The 19,492-nt window shown below is 42.7% G+C and overlaps 1 protein-coding gene across 1 annotated transcript in view; it reads right to left on the bottom strand.

Moving 5' to 3' along the window:
* LOC133526490 (titin homolog) overlaps positions 1 to 19,492 on the bottom strand; it is a 133,290-nt gene that overhangs the window by 84,823 nt on the left and 28,975 nt on the right. Inside the window, 5 exon segments of the mRNA XM_061863146.1 lie at positions 151 to 293; positions 855 to 1,013; positions 7,022 to 7,191; positions 8,578 to 8,834; positions 9,717 to 9,897. Of these exon segments, the coding sequence (XP_061719130.1) occupies positions 151 to 293; positions 855 to 1,013; positions 7,022 to 7,191; positions 8,578 to 8,834; positions 9,717 to 9,897 (910 nt within the window).

Raw genomic sequence — 19,492 nt, 5'->3', positions numbered from 1 at the left:
CGTTGTCTGGGTACCCACAACACAAGCTTTTTTGAGCTTACTATGAGACTTAGTCAAGTTGTGTAAGCATGTCCCTATAATATATATTTTTTATTTTATTTATAAAAACACATAGAATATAATATATAGAAACAGTGTTTAAACCCTCACCATCCATGACGACATGGCAGGTGGATATGCCGACCCTGCCCCCTGCCGAGGTGGCCACGCACTTCCACTCGCCCTCGTCAGGCCACTCCGCTGACTGAACTTCTAGCAGGTAGCCGCCTACACCATCTTCTGTTACATGATACCTAAAAAAACACATTAAGTTAACTATGACAGTTCATTCTGTTCTTTTGGCTGGGCCATAGAATAAACAATAGTACTACGTATAAAAAGGAAACTACCTAACTACAAAACCGAAGTTCGACAGCGATTCAGGGAAGAATCATGTTGCCCCTTTCTAATGTATGGCATTATCCTTTTCGGCTATTTAGGGTTGTCAAAATTCAAGTATCTCTGGTTGTGCACGCAAAAGAGTGTTAAGTTTTGCCAACCCTAATAATTGCTCGTAGCAACCCTGAGCCGAACGGAGACGAAAACGCCCGAACACTTAAGTTTCCCCCCATTGGTTGGGCTTAATATAAATAATCATTAAAGAGATATGTTTTGACCATATTTTTATTAATTATATGTTACATTTCTACACAAATGAATGTGCTAAAATTGCAAAAATGACTATTAACGTAACAAATCTGGGGGGAGCGCGGGTGGGGAGCAGAAGATAAGGGCAATAAGCAATCTCCGGCCTAAATAGATAGAGGGGTTTTTTGACAGCTTGGTAGACGACAGCTTGAGAATTTATTACTTACCTCTCTCCAGGCTCAACTTTGCCCTCCTTGTTATACCAGACGACGCTCCTCGGCCAAGGTGGAACGACTATGTGACAACTTAGAGTGAGATGGTCGCAGATCTTGACGAACTGGTCTTCAAGCTCTTTGGTGAAGATAGGAGGCGGCTCGGGGGTGACGCTGTGGAAGACGAAAACATTGCAAATTAATTGGTTAACTTTAAACTCGGATTTAATCCAACTTTCAGAGTTTGGGATTCGATTATGGAACGAGGAAATGGTAATAAATATTTAGGGTAGAAATTTAGACCATAATAATCATAATACACCATACTTTATCTTGGATACCTCAGATTGACGAGGTAACTAGGAAGATGTTTGCTTCAATGGGTTTACTTCAAAATTGCGGTTTTACAATCCCTACTGATGCCTATACTAGACTATGCTGACATCAGTTATCTGGATCTTAATGAGGACCCACTTGAGCGCTTGCAAAATCTCTGTATCAGATTTATATTTGGACTATGCAAAATTGACCATATATCCAACTTCCGTGCCCAGCTCAAGTGGCTCCTTATACGTCTTCGTCATAATTCTCATATTCACACTTTTCTTTATAGCGCTCTTTTCAAACCCTCCACTTCCCCATATCTTAAAGAGCGTTTTACCTATCTTTCCTCCGTCAGGCCTTCACGGAAATATCTACTGGTTCCCCCTCCATCCTTTACAAAATTTTATAATGTCTCTTTCACTTTGAGCTGTTCGGCTGTGGAAGCCTGCCGTTATATACTTATTAGGTGTGCGAAAACTCTTCAAAGCTTTAAAACCCTAACTTCAAATCAAATCATTACTTGTCTCTTTTTTAATGTGCCGCTGTGTTATATTATGTATGTATGTAAATTTAGATATATATGTAATTTTTTTTTTTGTTACATATGTATTGTTATATGTATTTATATGTTTACTAAATTGTAAATGTACTGTACGTACTGTCTGCTTAATGTATGTGTAATTTTCCTATTCCTCTAATTAATTCGTGCACTACCTGTTATAGAAACTTACTGTTCTTTATATCCTGCTACCCTAAGGTTGTCTGGAAGAGATCGCTTACAGCGATAAGACCGCGCTTAGTTTCTGACATAAAAGTGAGTTTTATAAACACATTAATTGCAGACTTTACTTTAGAGGAAAGGGCACGACTGGACCTCCATACAAACGTCGCCGTCGTCGCCATTTTGTTATCTGAATATTGACATTATGGAAAATATTTTTATATAAAATTAGATGTTTATTAACTATAGCTATGGCCTATTTCGTTTGATTTTTTTACTATAAAAACAATACAAATTTGTAAAAGCTTCTACTCTTATATAATAATAAATTCCACTATTCGAAAATATCAATCAATAACATTTTAAATGTTAAGGCGCTCTTATAGACAGATTTTAGGTTTTTGAGGGGGTGAAGCAGACGAAGTGGTAAAGCAGGCAGGCGGGCGCCCCGCGCGCCGCGCTCGCAGCAAGCCTACGTCCTTATTCTGACGCCATCCGTATTCTGGTTTGTTAGTTCTGGGATCTTTTCTGGAAATTTATATTGATTATGATTTAAACTTAATGAAATTAAAAATTTGATAATTATATATAATACTAGAGTATACCGCGGCAAATTGAAAACCTAGTAAAATGATACCAAATCGTTTTGTGTCGAAATAATATTACTTACTAATTCAGACAAAAGTTACAACTGTCTGCTTTAAATCATATATAGATACCTATTCAAAACTTAGTTGACCTTAAAAATGCAATAGAAGTCAATTTCGGGCAAGTAGTGAAAAAAGGAAGAATACTAGCAAAGCTAAGTAATTTGTGGAAGTGAACGTAAAAAGGTAGCATGTTTTTGCTGGTATTGAGATAACTGAAAACATAAGCATAAGGTATGCACAAGCATATGTAGATTATGTAGCTCCAAAAAGTAGATAAATTATGCTATCTTCTCAAAAAAGAACCATGACTCTAACTGTAACGACTATTTCTATATTATTTTTTGAATTGACGACAATGAAGACGATTATAAATTTTAAATGCAAAAGTCGAGAAAACTGCTATTATTATTTATTATTTAAAGTTTATAATGGCAAAAATGCACTTATACTACTACTACTACTTCGAAGTTATATAGTAATGAGTATAATTGACTGACTTTAATTAATGTCTAATAAAGAATCAGTCTGTCTGTCTACTCTGTCTGTAATCAAATATTACAAGTATATTTGACCCACTGAGGTTTCAGATGAAGTTGAAAATCTGCATACATATGTAAGTAGGGTGACAATGAAATATTATGGTACCATCGAGCTGATCTGATGCATGAGAGAGGAGGTGGCCATAGGAACTCTGTGTCAAAATATCGCAACCAAATTGCGTTTGAGGTTGTTAGAATTGTCTCAATGAGTATTATTTTCCTTTGGAAAGAAGTACAGTTAAGACCTGTTCCGTAAAGTTAATTAACATACAAAACTTTCCGATGAACAAAATTATTTTATTTATTCTAACGATATATGCTTCAATATATACTTTTATACATAGATAAGCTTAAATAGTTGAATTTGTAATATTCTCTAAATCCGCGCTGAACACCCGACGGGGCCCCGCCACGTGACTACTTTTTACGTTTTGGCTTCTGCCACTTGAAGGGATATACTATAGGCCTTGACTAGTGATTCATTTCAAAATAAACTATTTTAATATATACATATTACACATAAGCACCCTAATGCAAAAATGAAGAAAATATATTTTGCGAAACTTTCGATCGATTTTTCCACTTATATTTTGTATTGGCAGGAAAAATAGTAAAAGCATATCACAAAGGCATAACAAGGTCCAAGGTTTTAAAGAAGAAAGTAAAATTGGCTGAGACCTGAAATTGACGGCAGTGTCATCGAAATTTATACTTGAAAAAAGAAATAAAATGTCACCAGTTTTCATTTCATACAAAACAGAAATAGCATGGTATAAAAGTATTATACCAAACTTTTACAAAGGACTTTATGTTTAACATTATCAAAAATGGAATTTAGTGACATTCTTGAATTTACAGAATAATTAACCAGTGAAATAAAAATATTGGCGAGAGGTACAAATATATACGAACTTCCGAACCGAGTACTTGCAAAATTTTGAATGGAATTTGAAGGGTAAATATCACTCCTGCTCACCTTACAAAATAAAATAGTTGATAAATGTTGTAAATAAAGTCTTAAGTGTATACCATATGAAAGTTAATAAACCAGAAATACCAAACAAATTCAACACTTATAACATAAAATATTACAGCCATTTGAGCACTTCCACAAAAACGTGAAATGGTACCTTTCACTAAGCACTATTTAAATCCCACATATTTAAATCCAGTATATCTCCTGCATCCTGTATGTGTTAAAAATGAAGCTGTTCCAATATAATGACTTATATAAATTAAACAAGCGGATTAATTTTATTTGTTTACGTTTAAAAATAGGTATTCAATTTGATTATTACTGTAATAGCCATTTAAAATATTATTTTACCTAAATTGATAATTAAAAGTAGGTACCCCTCACGAAATAAGTACTACTGAATTTTATACTTAGCAGTGTTTTTTAAAATGTACATGTATTTTACCTTCCTCGTATTAAAAATGAAAAGTAGAGTGTTTAACTCGGGTGCAAGGCACCATTTCATCATTTGGTTAATCGTGGCTGTATGCCGGACAGGTGCGTGTGTAAAACTTGTCAAAAAAGATAATATGACGGATGGATGTCTGAAATGTCACCGTATTTAAGAATCAATTAGCTTAAAAATTAGTTTTTTCTTCGTAAGAGTGATGAAAACATTGTGTGTATAACATATTTGTGTATTTATAGTGTGATTATCCATTTTATGTAACGTCCGCTAAACTAGCACAGGTCCGACGCTGACAGTGGTCACGGGCGTACTGGCGTACTGACGGTATTGCCGCGCAGGGTAACGTTAAGTAGACAAAATGTTGAATTCATAATTATGAATGAAAAATTTAACGCATTGATAAACTGACAAGCAAAATGTTAGAGTTATTTAAAAGCTATTGAATGAAGTAAATTTCATATTGATATTCATCATAGTACTTCTAAAATATCGAAATAAATACAGTTTTAAGCATATTTTCAAAGCAAAAATCTATCGAGATGAAGATGAGCCATCGTGTTTCTGACAAGCATACGGCTAGTTCAAAGACTGAAGTTATACATACTAGAAAATAATCGATGAAATCCTTGTACAAGCCTGTAAATATCGATTTAAAAATAGCGCATTTTACTATACACCGCGCCTTAAGTATCTTTCGTTTGCTCGTATGTTAATATTAGCACGAGGGGCTAAACAACATATTTTTCATCACACTTGCTCGAAAAAGATCATATTTCATGCAGGTGTACTAAAGGACAAAGGCCTATTTTGTTCCCCCGGCAGTTATGGATTGTGAAAAAAAAAGCTATAACTCCCTATACAAGCCAAGTAGCATAAATGAGTTTTACTTTTAAAATACTGTCAATTTATAATTTAATATTTAATATTTTTGTTTATGTTTAAAATTATTTAATTTGATTAATTTAACAGCCCTTTTAAATATTTTTACAAAATTTTCAATCGTGGCGGAATTCCGAATAGGTCTGTGCCTTCGATGCATAATCTGTCAAGAAATTACAAAATGGCGGACAAATGTTTAATATGTCACCGTATTTAAGAATTATTACGCTTTAAATTTAGTTTTTCCTTCGCAAGTGTGATGAAAAACATTGTGTGTAACTCCGGGGGTAAGAATATTGCAAACTCAGTTCTTTAATTACCGCCCTCGTATCTAAAATTTCACTTACCCTTCGTTGCACAATGTAATATTACCGTATTTTTATTACTTTGATGTTACGTACCAACTACTCCATATAAAAATAAAGTGTCATACGTACCATCATTCGACCGAGAGGTATAGTATTCCAGCTCTTAAGTATACAGGTAATATTAAAACTTAATTACGATTCGTTCTATTGACAAAGTGATTTTCCCCAAACATCACATTCATTAAAGTAATATACTAATATAATATCTTCCATTTTCAAGCTCTGGGTGCCTAGCCAAGATGCCAATATTGTGCGCTACAACAACTAAACACTGTCTCTATCGCACTAATATGTAAAGTGAGTGACAGAAAGCGTTCCATTCTTGTTGTTCACCGGAGATCTAATGGCTGGTTCAGTTGATAGGCGGAGAACAGAAAGCCGTCTTAATGGTCACATTGTATTTAATAATGAATAGCATAGAATAGTACATTACGATACAAGTGCGAAAAATAGGAAATTCGAAACGAGTGGCGATAAATTAAAACACGACCGAAGGGAGTGTTTTAAATCGACACGAGTTGCGAATTACCTATTCGCACATGTATCGTACAACGTTTTACAGTACATATGGCCCTTTAAATGTTCGACACAGTAACGTAATATGCTACTTCTCGCACTAGTGCTATAAAGTAGCCCCATATGTACTGTAAATGTACTTATGGACTTAAACATGGCGACAGATTGCTCGACCGTCGAGCACGGAGCAAGCGTTAGAACGAATGAATATTACTGTTGGAGTTGCCAACAGTTGTAGCGCAAACGATTGGCATCTTGGCTAGGCCCCCAGGTCACTTTCAGTATATGAAACGTAGTATTACTTAAAGCAGATTTTATTTACCTGACAACTCATTAAAGAGAATTGCTTTGTTGACTAAATAAGATTTCGATTAAAATTAATTGAGATTTTCATATTTATATTTTTGCGCAAATACGAAAATACTATTCACGAAAATGACTAATCCAAAGTAATAAAAATAGTGGACATCCGTTTAAGGGGATATTCGATTTTTGAAATTATTGAAATTTCTGGACTTTGTACTACTTTTGTATGAAAAGGTGACTTCCCGCAGGTACTCCACTCTCGTCTTATTGGATCCCCACTATTTACCTTGAATATTATTAACAATTTAATAACTACAATGCCAATTTCGTTATTAATGGTTATGAAAAAAAAAGTTATGCAGGACGAAACATAATTACTGGAATTTTAGAGTGAAAAAGCCGCCCAAATTGAAATTACGCTCTAATTTTAGTAAGTATGTAGAGAAAATACTTACGCAGAACTCGGTCTCGATTCATCGCGGCCTCTCGTGACGTGGACTTTGGATGAAGAATAGGCTCTGCCCATGCAGTTGACGGCTTCACATGTGTATGTGCCGAGGGAAGTGGGGTCTTCTGCGCTGGCTGTTAGAGCAAACACGTCGCCCGCTTTGATTTCTCGGCTATCCTGTTCGGGAAAGAAATTACATTAGTATCAGTATTTTTCAGTTTGAGAATAAATATTGTATAAATTAGGAAGCGCTGGTGGCCTAGCGGTAAGAACGTGCGACTTACAATCCGGAGGTCGCGGGTTCATAATTCAAAAATTTAGTTTGCAAGTAGCCAGTTTTACCACACTGACAATAATAAATAAATAAATATTATAGGACATTTTTACACAAATTGACTAAGTCCCACAGTAAGCTCAATAAGGCTTGTGTTGAGGGTACTTAGACAACGATATATATAATATATAAATATTTATAAATACTTAAATACATAGAAAACATCCATAACTCAGGAACAAATATTCATGCTCATCACACGAATAAATGCCCTTACCAGGATTTGAACCCGGGACCATCAGCTTCGTAGGCAGGGTCACTACCTACTAGGCCAGACCGGTCGTTAAACATATATCCGCTGACAATTCGATAATTGTCAAGTGACAAGTGACCAGTTCATATTTATTTTATTTAATCGTAAGGCATGATATAATGGCGGGCAAATAAATAAATTCATTTGTTTACGACTAACTTGGATCAATTTGTGTTAGTGACCGTTTTTTCTTAAAGCTTAATTTTAGTATAGTTTTATGAGATAAGGGCATTTTTCCAAGTGGACGTATTTGTAGAAATGTCGGTAATTTTTGACATGAGGTGAAAGCTGTGTCGGGTTTGGGTGACAACTGTCGTGTTTTACGACTAGAGGCGCCCCCTTTGGTGGCAGATCTAAAACCATGCTCCTGACCGGAGGAGAGGAGAATATACAGTATGTAAATCCAATTCAAGCCTTGGACGCCTGCAATTCCAGAGGTGTTACATGCGCGTTGCCAACCCTAACACCCCGCACCCTCGTTGATTTCTGGCAACTTTATTAACCGGCAGGAACACAACACTATGAGGGTCTAGTGTTATTTGGCTGGGGTTTTCTGTAAGGTGGAAGTACTTCCCTAGTTGATGGGCTCTGCTCTAGATCTGGAATGACATCCGCTGTGATGTCCCCTACCACACTAAGCGAGCTGACATTCACAGTGCCCATACAGCTCTTAATTTTAATGGAGTATAGTTGATGTAGTTACCTGAAACCACCTCAGCACCGGTGTAGGCGGCACGCCGACCACCTTACACTCTAAGGACACAATCCCCTGTTCAGTCAGGATTTCCCCTAGATCCTCTACGAACTCCAGTCGCTTGATGTATATAGTTGATGTAGTTACTTTAAACCACCTCAGCACCGGTGTAGGCATGCCGACCACCTTACACTCTAAGGACACAGTCCCCTCTTCAGTCAGGATTGCTCGTAGCTCCTCCACGAACACCGGTCGCTTGATGTAAATAGTTGATGTAGTTACCTTAAACCACCTCAGCACCGGTGTAGGCACGCCGACCACCTTACACTCTAAGGACACAGTCCCCTGTTCAGTCAGGATTGCCCGTAGATCCTCTACGAACTCCGGTCGCTTGTATATAGTTGATGTAGTTACCTTAAACCACCTCAGCACCGGTGTAGGCACGCCGACCACCTTACACTCTAAGGACACAGTCCCCTGTTCAGTCAGGATTGCCCGTAGCTCCTCCACGAACTCCGGTCGCTTGTAGGCTTTGGGCACTGAAACAAAAACCTAATATAAGACTGTTCCTAAAAAAATGGTGTGTCTGATCATTGATATGTCGGCGGCTGATCGTAAGATCAGGCAGATCATGAAATCCCTGGGTATATCGTGAAACGTAAAAATATTTGTCTCATTTCCTTAATCGACGGAGATTTCTGGACAGTTTGCCTTTCGGGTATCTGAAGCAACCTAACGAGCCTATCCTACCTGTCTATTGGTTTAATGTGATTACCGTCAAAGCATTACACAGGAACATTACGATCTGCCTGATCTTACGATTGGCCGGCGAAGTGGTTGAGACGCTGGGATGCATAAACCTCTCCCATCGAATGGTCCCTATGACAGTTTATTTTTATATGGAGTAGCTGTCATATAAATTCTAAAATGTTTATGAAAATTTAGAACATTTATTTATTTAAAAACATAACATTTAAGTTATACAAGTACTTTAACATTATATCTCTTCGGATATTTATTTATATTAAGCCCGCCTCTGTTCTCTGCCTCGCACGTCCAGCGTCCTGCATCGTTCACGACGCAAGCGACGTCGTAGCACCAGAAGTTTCCATCACGCACGATAGACACCCGTTCCGCTTCGAGTAAACCGGGGTATATGTATGAGACATGTTATCCAGCACATTAACGACTAGAATAAAGAGGTTGAACCCAGGACATTGAGATGCGCCGCCCAGCTCGCCCGCTCACCTCTGTTCTCTGCCGCGCACGTCCAGCGTCCTGCATCGTTCACGACGCAAGCGACGTCGTAGCACCAGAAGTTTCCATCACGCACGGGAGACACCCGCTCCGCTTCGAGTAAAACGGGATATGTATGAGACATGTTATCCAGCACATTAACGACTAGAATAAAGAGGTTGTACCCAGGACATTGAGATGCGCCGCGCAGCTCGCCCGCCCGCCTCTGTTCTCTGCCGCGCACGTCCAGCGTCCAGCATCGTCCACACTGACGCAAGCGACGTCGCAGCACCAGAAGTTTCCGTCACGGACGAGAGACACCCGCTCCGCTTCGAGTAGGCGGCGTTCGTTACGGTACCATGTTACCTGGAACAAATTGATAAGGTAAGGGATATTTAAGGTCCGAGAGAACTTAGCACGTTGGCTGCATCGGATCGATTCGATATGCAAGTATATGAGTAATAGGGTTGTTTCCATCTACAAATCTTAGGGCAGAATTGTATCCCAATAAATTCTTTTAGATTATAAAAACATGTTAAACTACTTTTAGGGGACCTGTAATGACCATATTTTTGGATATTGAATTTAAAATATTTTTTGGCACACGTCACGTGATCAAACTCGAAACGTCATTGAAGATTCTGATGACGTCACAACTCTCGGATTGACACTGTTGGCAGTTAGGCGATATACAACAAATGACAAATGTCAGTTGACAGTTCGTATCTTCTACGTATGTATGTAGTTATGTGTCAAACCGTAAACTGTGACGTCAGACAATTTTCAAAGAGCGTTTTGGGCGCGAAAGCATCTGTCAAAATATATTTTGTTAATTTAACATATTTAAAGCCGTTTTTAGTATAAAAGTTGAATTTTAGGGCAACTTTTAGTTACTGTAGAACATAATACAAGCGTTTCAAAAAATTGGAAACAACCCTATTGCCGCAGCCAGTATTATGGCTCCTCTACACGATGGCGCAACGCTGAACCAGCGAAATGGCCATGCGATGGTTATGGCTCCTCCTACGTCGCTAGTAGGCAATAAATTAAAAATTACAACAACATTAGTCCTCATCCACGTCTTCAAAAACTTTCAAACCCATTTTCACTTCCTTTAAAACTAAATAAATAAAACTTAGTACATGCACTAGTGCAGGGCTATAACCGCGAAAAAAGAAGCTCGCAAATGCCCGCTCGCAAATCACGCCTTCATTGGAGTAAAAGGGAAAGATCCCCGCGCGAAAGATTTACGAATTTCGGTTTTCGCGGTAGGCCCTCAGTTCTACAATTTATTGTTTCTAACTTCAAGAGAGAGAAAACTGTTTAAAAACATGACTAGCTGGTTCAATTGTAATTAAAAACCATTAATAGCTTTTCAAATAAACAGAAAGCCAACCTACTTCTGTTTCGCTCGACCTAAAAACTAAACAATCAGCTATTTTGAACTCTGTATCCATTACGTTATGGTTAATTTAAAATTAATATGATTAAGATATACGCTATTTTGCTATAGATCAGTACTGTTCTTGATGTGAAAAAAATAGAAAGATTCCTAGAGTACTGACATTATCTTTAGTCGTAGTAGTAGTAGTAGAGCAGTCTAAGGGACGCAGCTATGCGGTGAAATGAGATAGCAACATCACTTGCTCCCTCTAACGCATAAATGCGTCCCTAGGACTGGACTACACTGGGCTATCGTGTAGAGTAGCCATTACGGTACATATGGTGCTACTTTACCGCCCTAGTGCGGTAACTAGCTGCGTAACTGTACGTGCGTATGTCGAAAATTTAAAGGGCTATAGCAGCCCGCGGCGCTATATCAGCCGACGATAGCTCAATGGAGAAGGCACCGGGCTGTCGCCACCACTCCTACTGCCAAGACCGTGACCACGGCCCTCTACGTCGCCGCGTGAAGAGGAGCGAATACGATGCGCGAGGAGATAGCTAAATAAACTACTGTTTCGCACAAACTGACTTTTATTACACGCGATACAAAGGTATAAAAATACTCCTACAATCCCTACTACGCGATTGAACCGCTTCTGGTTCTCTTCCGGTTGGTTTCTTCTTGAGGCTTCTGGTTGCTGGATCACTCGACGACTGACTACCATTTCTCTCCGTTCCTTCCTCGCTTATATACGAATTTCGTAGAAAAGGAACACCCTTACGATAAGGAGATAAGACGCGTTTCGATTCGTTCTGAATCAAGCCCTCTGATTGGTCGGTTACTTGATTCGGCTTTGTTCGGGTTAAATCGTGTTATCTCGTTATCGTTTACATAACTATAATTCTCACAAATATCTAATTATTGACTTAAATATTGCATAACACGCTAACTCGGTTTCTAGGTCAGTGAAACAAAACAATAACACCTGTCCGACTTGCTTACTTCACGAATACAAAGCCTATTGTTCGTCCGCACTCGGAACAATAGCCCGTTTCTCGACGGTTTACGGCATGCTATTATCTAATAGCTAGGATTACGATAATATGACCTATATTAGGGTGTTAAGCAATTCACGTTCTACGATTATACGTAACATTCATTAGTCTAATTAAAGTAATTACTGCGATAATAACCTAAATATGTGCGTCTCATAGTACAACTGAGCATAATCGAATTCTGTACGGGAAATTGACTGACCAATCACGATCGAGATTTTCTGTCTCGCTGTTTTTTACCTTTCCTTGTCTTTATTTGCATGTGATTGGCTATAATTATGAACCAATGAATAAGTTTTCTTTATTTTCTTATTCCTTCGTTCATCTCGCTCTTCGAATAAGGATTTGGGATTTAGGGTTTGCGTGACCTAAATATCGAATAATACCTGATATAACGAACGATTACATAATTCTTATGTCTAATAACAATCTAATTATATCTTTGCCCTACCTAACGGATAAAATCTTTATTTCGAATACAGCCTTAATCGTATTTCAACTTAATTAATCTTAGCGTCATCTAAGGTTTTTCAGTCGCGTCGCTAACATTTTGTCCCCGCAGTCGAAGACTCCTGGTGCATGGGTTGCGACGCGATGACCGCCAGTCTGCAGCTCGGCCTGCGTAGCGTCCCGTGCCTCGTCCTGACGTCTGCGGAGCGGACCCGTCCATCGGGGCCTGGATAGACGACCTCGACGACTCCTTTGGGCCATACGCTGCGAGGTCCATTGGGTTCAGCGATGATGACCACGTCTCCCGGCTGGATCTGTCGTCCTCCCTCGTCGGACGATTTACGTGGTGCTAACAGTGGGAAGTACTCTTTCGTCCAGCGCCGCCAGAAGTGGTCTGCGAGCGCCTGTGCAGCCTTCCACTGCTTCTTGTCGTTCTCTTCGTAGACTCCGATCATAGGTAGGTTTGCGTTGTGCAATAGTAGAAAGTGTGCCGGTGTAAGACTTTCCTCGGATTGCGGGTCGACGTTAACGTGTGTGAGAGGTCTTCTATTAACGATATTCTCGATCTCTGCTAATAGTGTTTCGAAGACTTCTGTTCGCGGTGCTCTTGTATGGAATGTGTACGCCATTGCCGTCTTCACGGTACGCACCATGCGTTCCCAAGCTCCGCCTGCAGAGGGATTACCAGGCGGGATGAACTTCCATTCCATCCGATGATGTAGACCGTAAGCACGTAGCTGTGGTAGCCACTGCTTATATGCTTCTCGTAGCTCCGTTGATGCCGCCTTGAAGCATGTCGCGTTGTCGCTGTACATCGTGTGTGGCCATCCTCGTCGCGCAGCGAATCGTCGTAGGGCGAGTAGCGCGCTGTCCGTCGACAAACTATGCACGCTCTCCAGATGGATGGCTCTGGTGACTAGGCATGTGTATAAACAGACCCAGCGTTTTTCTCTTCGCCGGCCTATTGTCACGTACATGGGGCCTAGATAGTCTTGCGCAGTGTAGGTAAACGGTCGTTGATAAGCCTGTAGTCGCTCGGGGGGTAGGTCTCCGAAGGGCTGCGCTCGCGGTGAAGCTCGACGTAGCTTGCAAAGTGCGCAGTCTCTCGCTACAGCTTTCACTATCGGTCGTAGATGCAAAATCCAATAATCTTGACGTAACTGATTTATCACGGCTTCGTTGTGTATGTGCGCTGATCGTCTGTGGGCTCTCTGAATCAGCAATCGAGTGAATGAGTCTCTGCCGTCCAGTATTATCGGATGTAGTGACGTGTAGAGTACTGGAGCGTTGCCCAATCTCGTTTTCATACGTAGCACGCCGTCGTCGCATAACTCTGGTGCTAGCGTATATAGCTTCGATTTCCTGTCGATTTCGCGTCCGATGTGCAGAGTACGTATTTCGTCTGGAAAGCTCCTCCGTTGACTATTCTGTATCCACATATGCTCTGCTCGCTTAATGTGTTGCACTTGTAGCTGTAGTCCCCTATTCTTGGATTTCAGCTTATCGATGAAAAGTAGCACGTATGCTGTCGAATTAATCAATCGATCGTAGTTACTGAAGCGACGTATATCGGGTAATACGCTTGATGGCTCCATTTTCGATGTCGTAGTCGATAAAACGATTCCTGACTTAACTTTCAGCTTCCTTTCAGGGAGATCTTCGGTGCGGCTTACTGTAATATCTCGGCTCGGCCACTCCACCTCGGCTAGGTAGAGAAACTGCGGTCCTCTGTACCAATCATCCTGTATGTCGATCCTCCTTGTAGGCTTGCCTCGTGTAGCACGGTCTGCCGGATTAAGATCGGTCGGTACATATCTCCATGCTTGACGATTCGATTTCTCGGTGATCTCGGCTAATCGATGTGATACGAATGGCTTATAATTTCGTGCGTCGTCTTTAATCCATCCTAGTAGGACTCTTGAATCCGTCCAATAAATCACTTCGTCGATGTCGTATCGTTGCTCGTTGCAGATTGTTTCTGCTAACCGTACTCCGATGACTGCCGCTGTTAGCTCCAATTTCGGTACGGATAGCACCTTCAGTGGACAAACTCTGCTTTTGCCCGCTGCTAAACTTACTCGAACCTCTTGCTCTGAGTTTTCTATGCGCCAATATGCTGCAGCGCAATATGCTTCCGTTGACGCGTCGGTGAAAATATGCAGAGTATATTTCGTAGCAGCTCTCGGTGTCTCGTACTGTCGCGGTATGCGTAGCGTAGCTACATGTTTCAGTGCATTCAGCCACTGAAAAAAGTCTTCAGCTTCTTGGTATGGTAGCGGTGCGTCCCAATCCGTTCCTTTTGACCAAACTCGCTGAAATATTATCTTCGCGCTTATCACGAATTGAGCGATAAGTCCCATCGGGTCGTAAATTGACATTATCGCGCTGAGTAACTCTCGTTTCGTCGGTGGTCGCTCGTGATTCTTTACTGCGTCCGGTACGCGCAGCATCTTCGTATTGTATCCTAGAGTATCGGTGCTAGGATCCCAAGTCATTCCTAGAACGGTCTGTTGCTTCTCGCCTAGATGCGTCGGTTCTTGTGCGTGAAACTCTGGCTCGATGCTCGCTAACAGTCGCTCGCTGTTGCTCGCGTAGCCTCGTAGGTGAAAGTTTCCCTCGGCGTGAGAGTCTCGTACCTGCGATGACACTCTCAGTAGCTCGTCTTCAGTCTTGTAGGACGCCACATAATCATCCATGTAATGATTATTGTGTATATCGTAGACCGCCTCTGGATACTTGTCCTCGTTGTCGGTTGCGTTACGATTGCGCACTGAATGCGCGAGAAACGGTGATGATACGTTTCCGAAACAAACTCTGTTTAGCTTGTAGACTTGCGGCTCCATGTCTCTTCTCGTACCTCGCCACAAGAATAGCTGGCTCTGCTGGTCTTCGGCTCGAATCTGGATTTGCAGAAACATCTCCTGTATATCTGCTACTACTGCGAAGCTCCATTCGCGAAACCTCAGTAGTATACCCAGTAGGCTTTTTAGCAGGTCTGGTCCCGCTAAAATATAGTCGTTCAGACTATTTCCTTGACTTTTCGCGGCACAATCGAATACGGCTCTTCCTTTGCCTTTATTCAAATTAAAAACACTAAAGTGCGGCAAAAACCAAGTCTTATCGGTTTGCGGTGGTTCCATAATACGCTCGGCATATCCTTTTTTCAGCAACTTCTGAATCTGGGCTTCGTAGTCCTCCGCGAAGTCCTTGTCGCGACGCATTCTCGTTTCCAAGCTATGTAATCTTGAACGCGCCATAGCGTAGCTCGGTGGTAGCTTCACGTCGTCTGACGCCCATAGCTGGCCAACCTCGTAGCGATTTCCAACTTTTCTCACGGTTTTATTAAATATATCGATGGCTCGTTGATCGCTCGGACTCACGTTCTCCTTTTGCGTTACGCCTAACGCCTCGATCGACCAATGTTTCTTCACTTGCTCGTTGAGATCTTCATTCCCCATACGGCAGTGTAACACGGTTTGCTCGTTCGTACGAATGATGCGTGGCATTCTACCGAAAAACGCCCAACCTAGTGGTGTTTTCATAGCGCACGGCTCGTTCTCGCCGCCCTGCCTGATTTCCGTCGGTGTAATCAAGTGACTATAATCACCTCCGATTAACATCTGTGGTACGCCTGTTCCGACGTAGCATTCGTCGCCTAAGTCCGCCAGATGTTTATATTTGAGTAGTTGCTCCTTATTGAGCGACTGTGACCTGATTCCTAGGCCATCTACGGTCTTGACGGTAATCTCGTGTTCGGTACCTCCTTTCGCCGGTCTCACGGTGGCCTTAACAGTCTGTGTTATCGACGTGTGCTTGAGATTCCTTATTCCTCGAATACATAACGGCTCGTCTTGACCCACTGCACCTATCTCATCAGCAACGTCTTGATCGATCATCGACAATGTCGATCCGTCGTCGATAAAAGCGAAAATATGCGCTGTTCCTTGCGGGCCTGTTACCGTTACAGGCAACACTTTCAACAACACGTTGTAGTTCGGGGTCGATGACACGTAGACTCGTGGTTCGTTGTCCTCTCGTGGCGTAACTTGCGTAGATTGCGGCTCTTGTGCCGCCGTCGGCTCGATCGATGCTGTAGTAACTCGCGCTACGGCCGCTCGTTGCGTAGCATGAGTCATCGCCATCGCGGTATTATCACGGAGCTCCTGCGTCGTCTCCGCGTGGAGCAGACGATGATGCACGTGCGGACAGCCTGCCACACCGCACCCTTTCGCCTTGCACTGTATTTTGAGGTGCTTCGCGTCCATGCACCTATAGCATATACGGTTGAGTTTTGCCCACTCCCATCTTGCGCCTATGCTTTGTGCGGCTAGCTTGCGACATTCCGGCGTTGAATGATTGCCGCCGCAATACAGGCACGTCGACTTCGATGTACTGGCTTGACGCGTCGCATACGTCACCTTCTGTGCTGTGGCGTATCGACCTCCGGGTGTGGTAGCGGGAATCGGATAACGCGGCGCGGATGTATTCGTACGAGTGCCGGTCGCGCGCGCGTTCGGTGCTGCTGACGGTACCTGCGCACGCCTCGGGGCTGCGCGGGCATGACAAAACGCCATTTCTTGTTCACTTTCCTCCATCAGAAAGTCAGCAAGTTGCAGGATCTCGGGTTCGTCGGTATCACGATGATTGCGTGCGTAGTCGCACCACCTGCTTCGAATATGGGGCGATAACCGGTCCGTTACTTCGCGAATCAGCAACGGGTTGTCGGCGTAGTGTCTCCGATCTATATCCATAATAGTGGACACTATGTTCATAATTTTGATTGCGAAGCTGTTGAGATCGTTCGCTGTAGGTCCCAACGCTGGCAGCTTGCGCAAATCTTCGATTGCTCTGTCTAGCAATACTTCACTCCGACCAAACTGCTTTTTCAGTATTCGTATAATCATATCTGGACGAGTTGCGGTCGATAGGACGTGTGACACACATGTCTTCGCGTCCCCGCGTAGCGCCATACGCAGTCTAGCGACGTTCTCGTAGTCGGTAAACTTATATCTTCTCGATGTCTCGGTGTACGTGTTGTAGAAACTTCGCCACTCACTCACATCTCCGTAGAAGTGAGGTAGTTCGAAGATATCCTTCGGTGCCGGTCGAGCCGCCATTTGCATCTTCTCGAATAGCTGCAACATAGACTCCGCTACGGTTCCTTCCTGAGTGAGCTGTGTACGCTCCGTGTGCGGCGTACGGGGCTCGATCGGTGGCGATAACGATCGCCGACGGTCCTCGCGGCTCGGTGAGCGACGTCGAATATGCCTCTCTTCCCGCGTGGAGCGCCTTGGAGTCTCGTAATCCGGTGGGGGCTCGTTGGCTAACCTCTTCTTGGACTTGACGGGCTCGGTTAGCGTCTTGTCCTGCGATTCGTCCATCCATGTCAGGATGCGCTGGTGTTGCGGTCCGATTTCGCTCCTATCGGATGCCGCGTCGGATTCACTGGCTTCTGCACGAATTTGCAGCTTCTGGGCTTCCAGCCTCTTCTTCACTAACTCGGCTTCTAACTGCAGCTCCTTCTTCTGAATCTCCGCTAGCCGCTCGCTCGCCTCCAGCTCGGCTTGCGAGAGTCTGGCCTCGATGACGGTACTCGCTTGTGAGCACACGGACTGCGCACGGGTGTGCCTACCCGGAGTGCTCGCCTCCTTTGGAGTATCCTTCGGTCGTTGCGATGTGGTAACGTCTTTAACCACTGTCTTCGAATGACGTAACGGGATCGGTGTAGGTCTCGCAAGACGTCGCAGGCGTTGGTTCAGGTCCCTTCGCCATAGCAACATCGTATCTTGCGAGGGAGACCTCGGTGGCCTCTGGTAGACGTCGTCGATCGATAATGTAGCCGCTGCGCCTAACGGTTCCGCACTAGCAGCTCGATGGGTGACCGCTGCCGCGTCGGCCGACTCGCCAGGGGGGAGGGGAGGGCGCTCCGCGTCGGCGTCCTCAGTCCTCTCAGCGTGTTCGCGGGCAACCTCACGATGTTGGGCCGCCGCCGCGCCTTCTTCTAGGAAACGCTGCCTGTCTTCGTCGCTCTGTACCGACGTAGCCTTCTTGGTCCGAATTATCGGCATCTTGACGATGTCGCACGATGGGGTTCTTCACGCAGAGTAGAAGCTGATCTCGACGGTCTTGATGGGCTGACAGTTGATCCGGTGCTCGAAGGACCAGGAAAATATAGCAGCCCGCGGCGCTATATCAGCCGACGATAGCTCAATGGAGAAGGCACCGGGCTGTCGCCACCACTCCTACTGCCAAGACCGTGACCACGGCCCTCTACGTCGCCGCGTGAAGAGGAGCGAATACGATGCGCGAGGAGATAGCTAAATAAACTACTGTTTCGCACAAACTGACTTTTATTACACGCGATACAAAGGTATAAAAATACTCCTACAATCCCTACTACGCGATTGAACCGCTTCTGGTTCTCTTCCGGTTGGTTTCTTCTTGAGGCTTCTGGTTGCTGGATCACTCGACGACTGACTACCATTTCTCTCCGTTCCTTCCTCGCTTATATACGAATTTCGTAGAAAAGGAACACCCTTACGATAAGGAGATAAGACGCGTTTCGATTCGTTCTGAATCAAGCCCTCTGATTGGTCGGTTACTTGATTCGGCTTTGTTCGGGTTAAATCGTGTTATCTCGTTATCGTTTACATAACTATAATTCTCACAAATATCTAATTATTGACTTAAATATTGCATAACACGCTAACTCGGTTTCTAGGTCAGTGAAACAAAACAATAACACCTGTCCGACTTGCTTACTTCACGAATACAAAGCCTATTGTTCGTCCGCACTCGGAACAATAGCCCGTTTCTCGACGGTTTACGGCATGCTATTATCTAATAGCTAGGATTACGATAATATGACCTATATTAGGGTGTTAAGCAATTCACGTTCTACGATTATACGTAACATTCATTAGTCTAATTAAAGTAATTACTGCGATAATAACCTAAATATGTACGTCTCCTAGTACAACTGAGCATAATCGAATTCTGTACGGGAAATTGACTGACCAATCACGATCGAGATTTTCTGTCTCGCTGTTTTTTACCTTTCCTTGTCTTT

This window comes from Cydia pomonella, chromosome 1 (assembly GCF_033807575.1).
Source record: "Cydia pomonella isolate Wapato2018A chromosome 1, ilCydPomo1, whole genome shotgun sequence".
Taxonomy (NCBI): Eukaryota; Metazoa; Arthropoda; class Insecta; order Lepidoptera; family Tortricidae; genus Cydia; species Cydia pomonella.
Note: the sequence above shows the minus strand (reverse complement) of the source record. Positions and strands in the feature narration are given on the sequence as shown.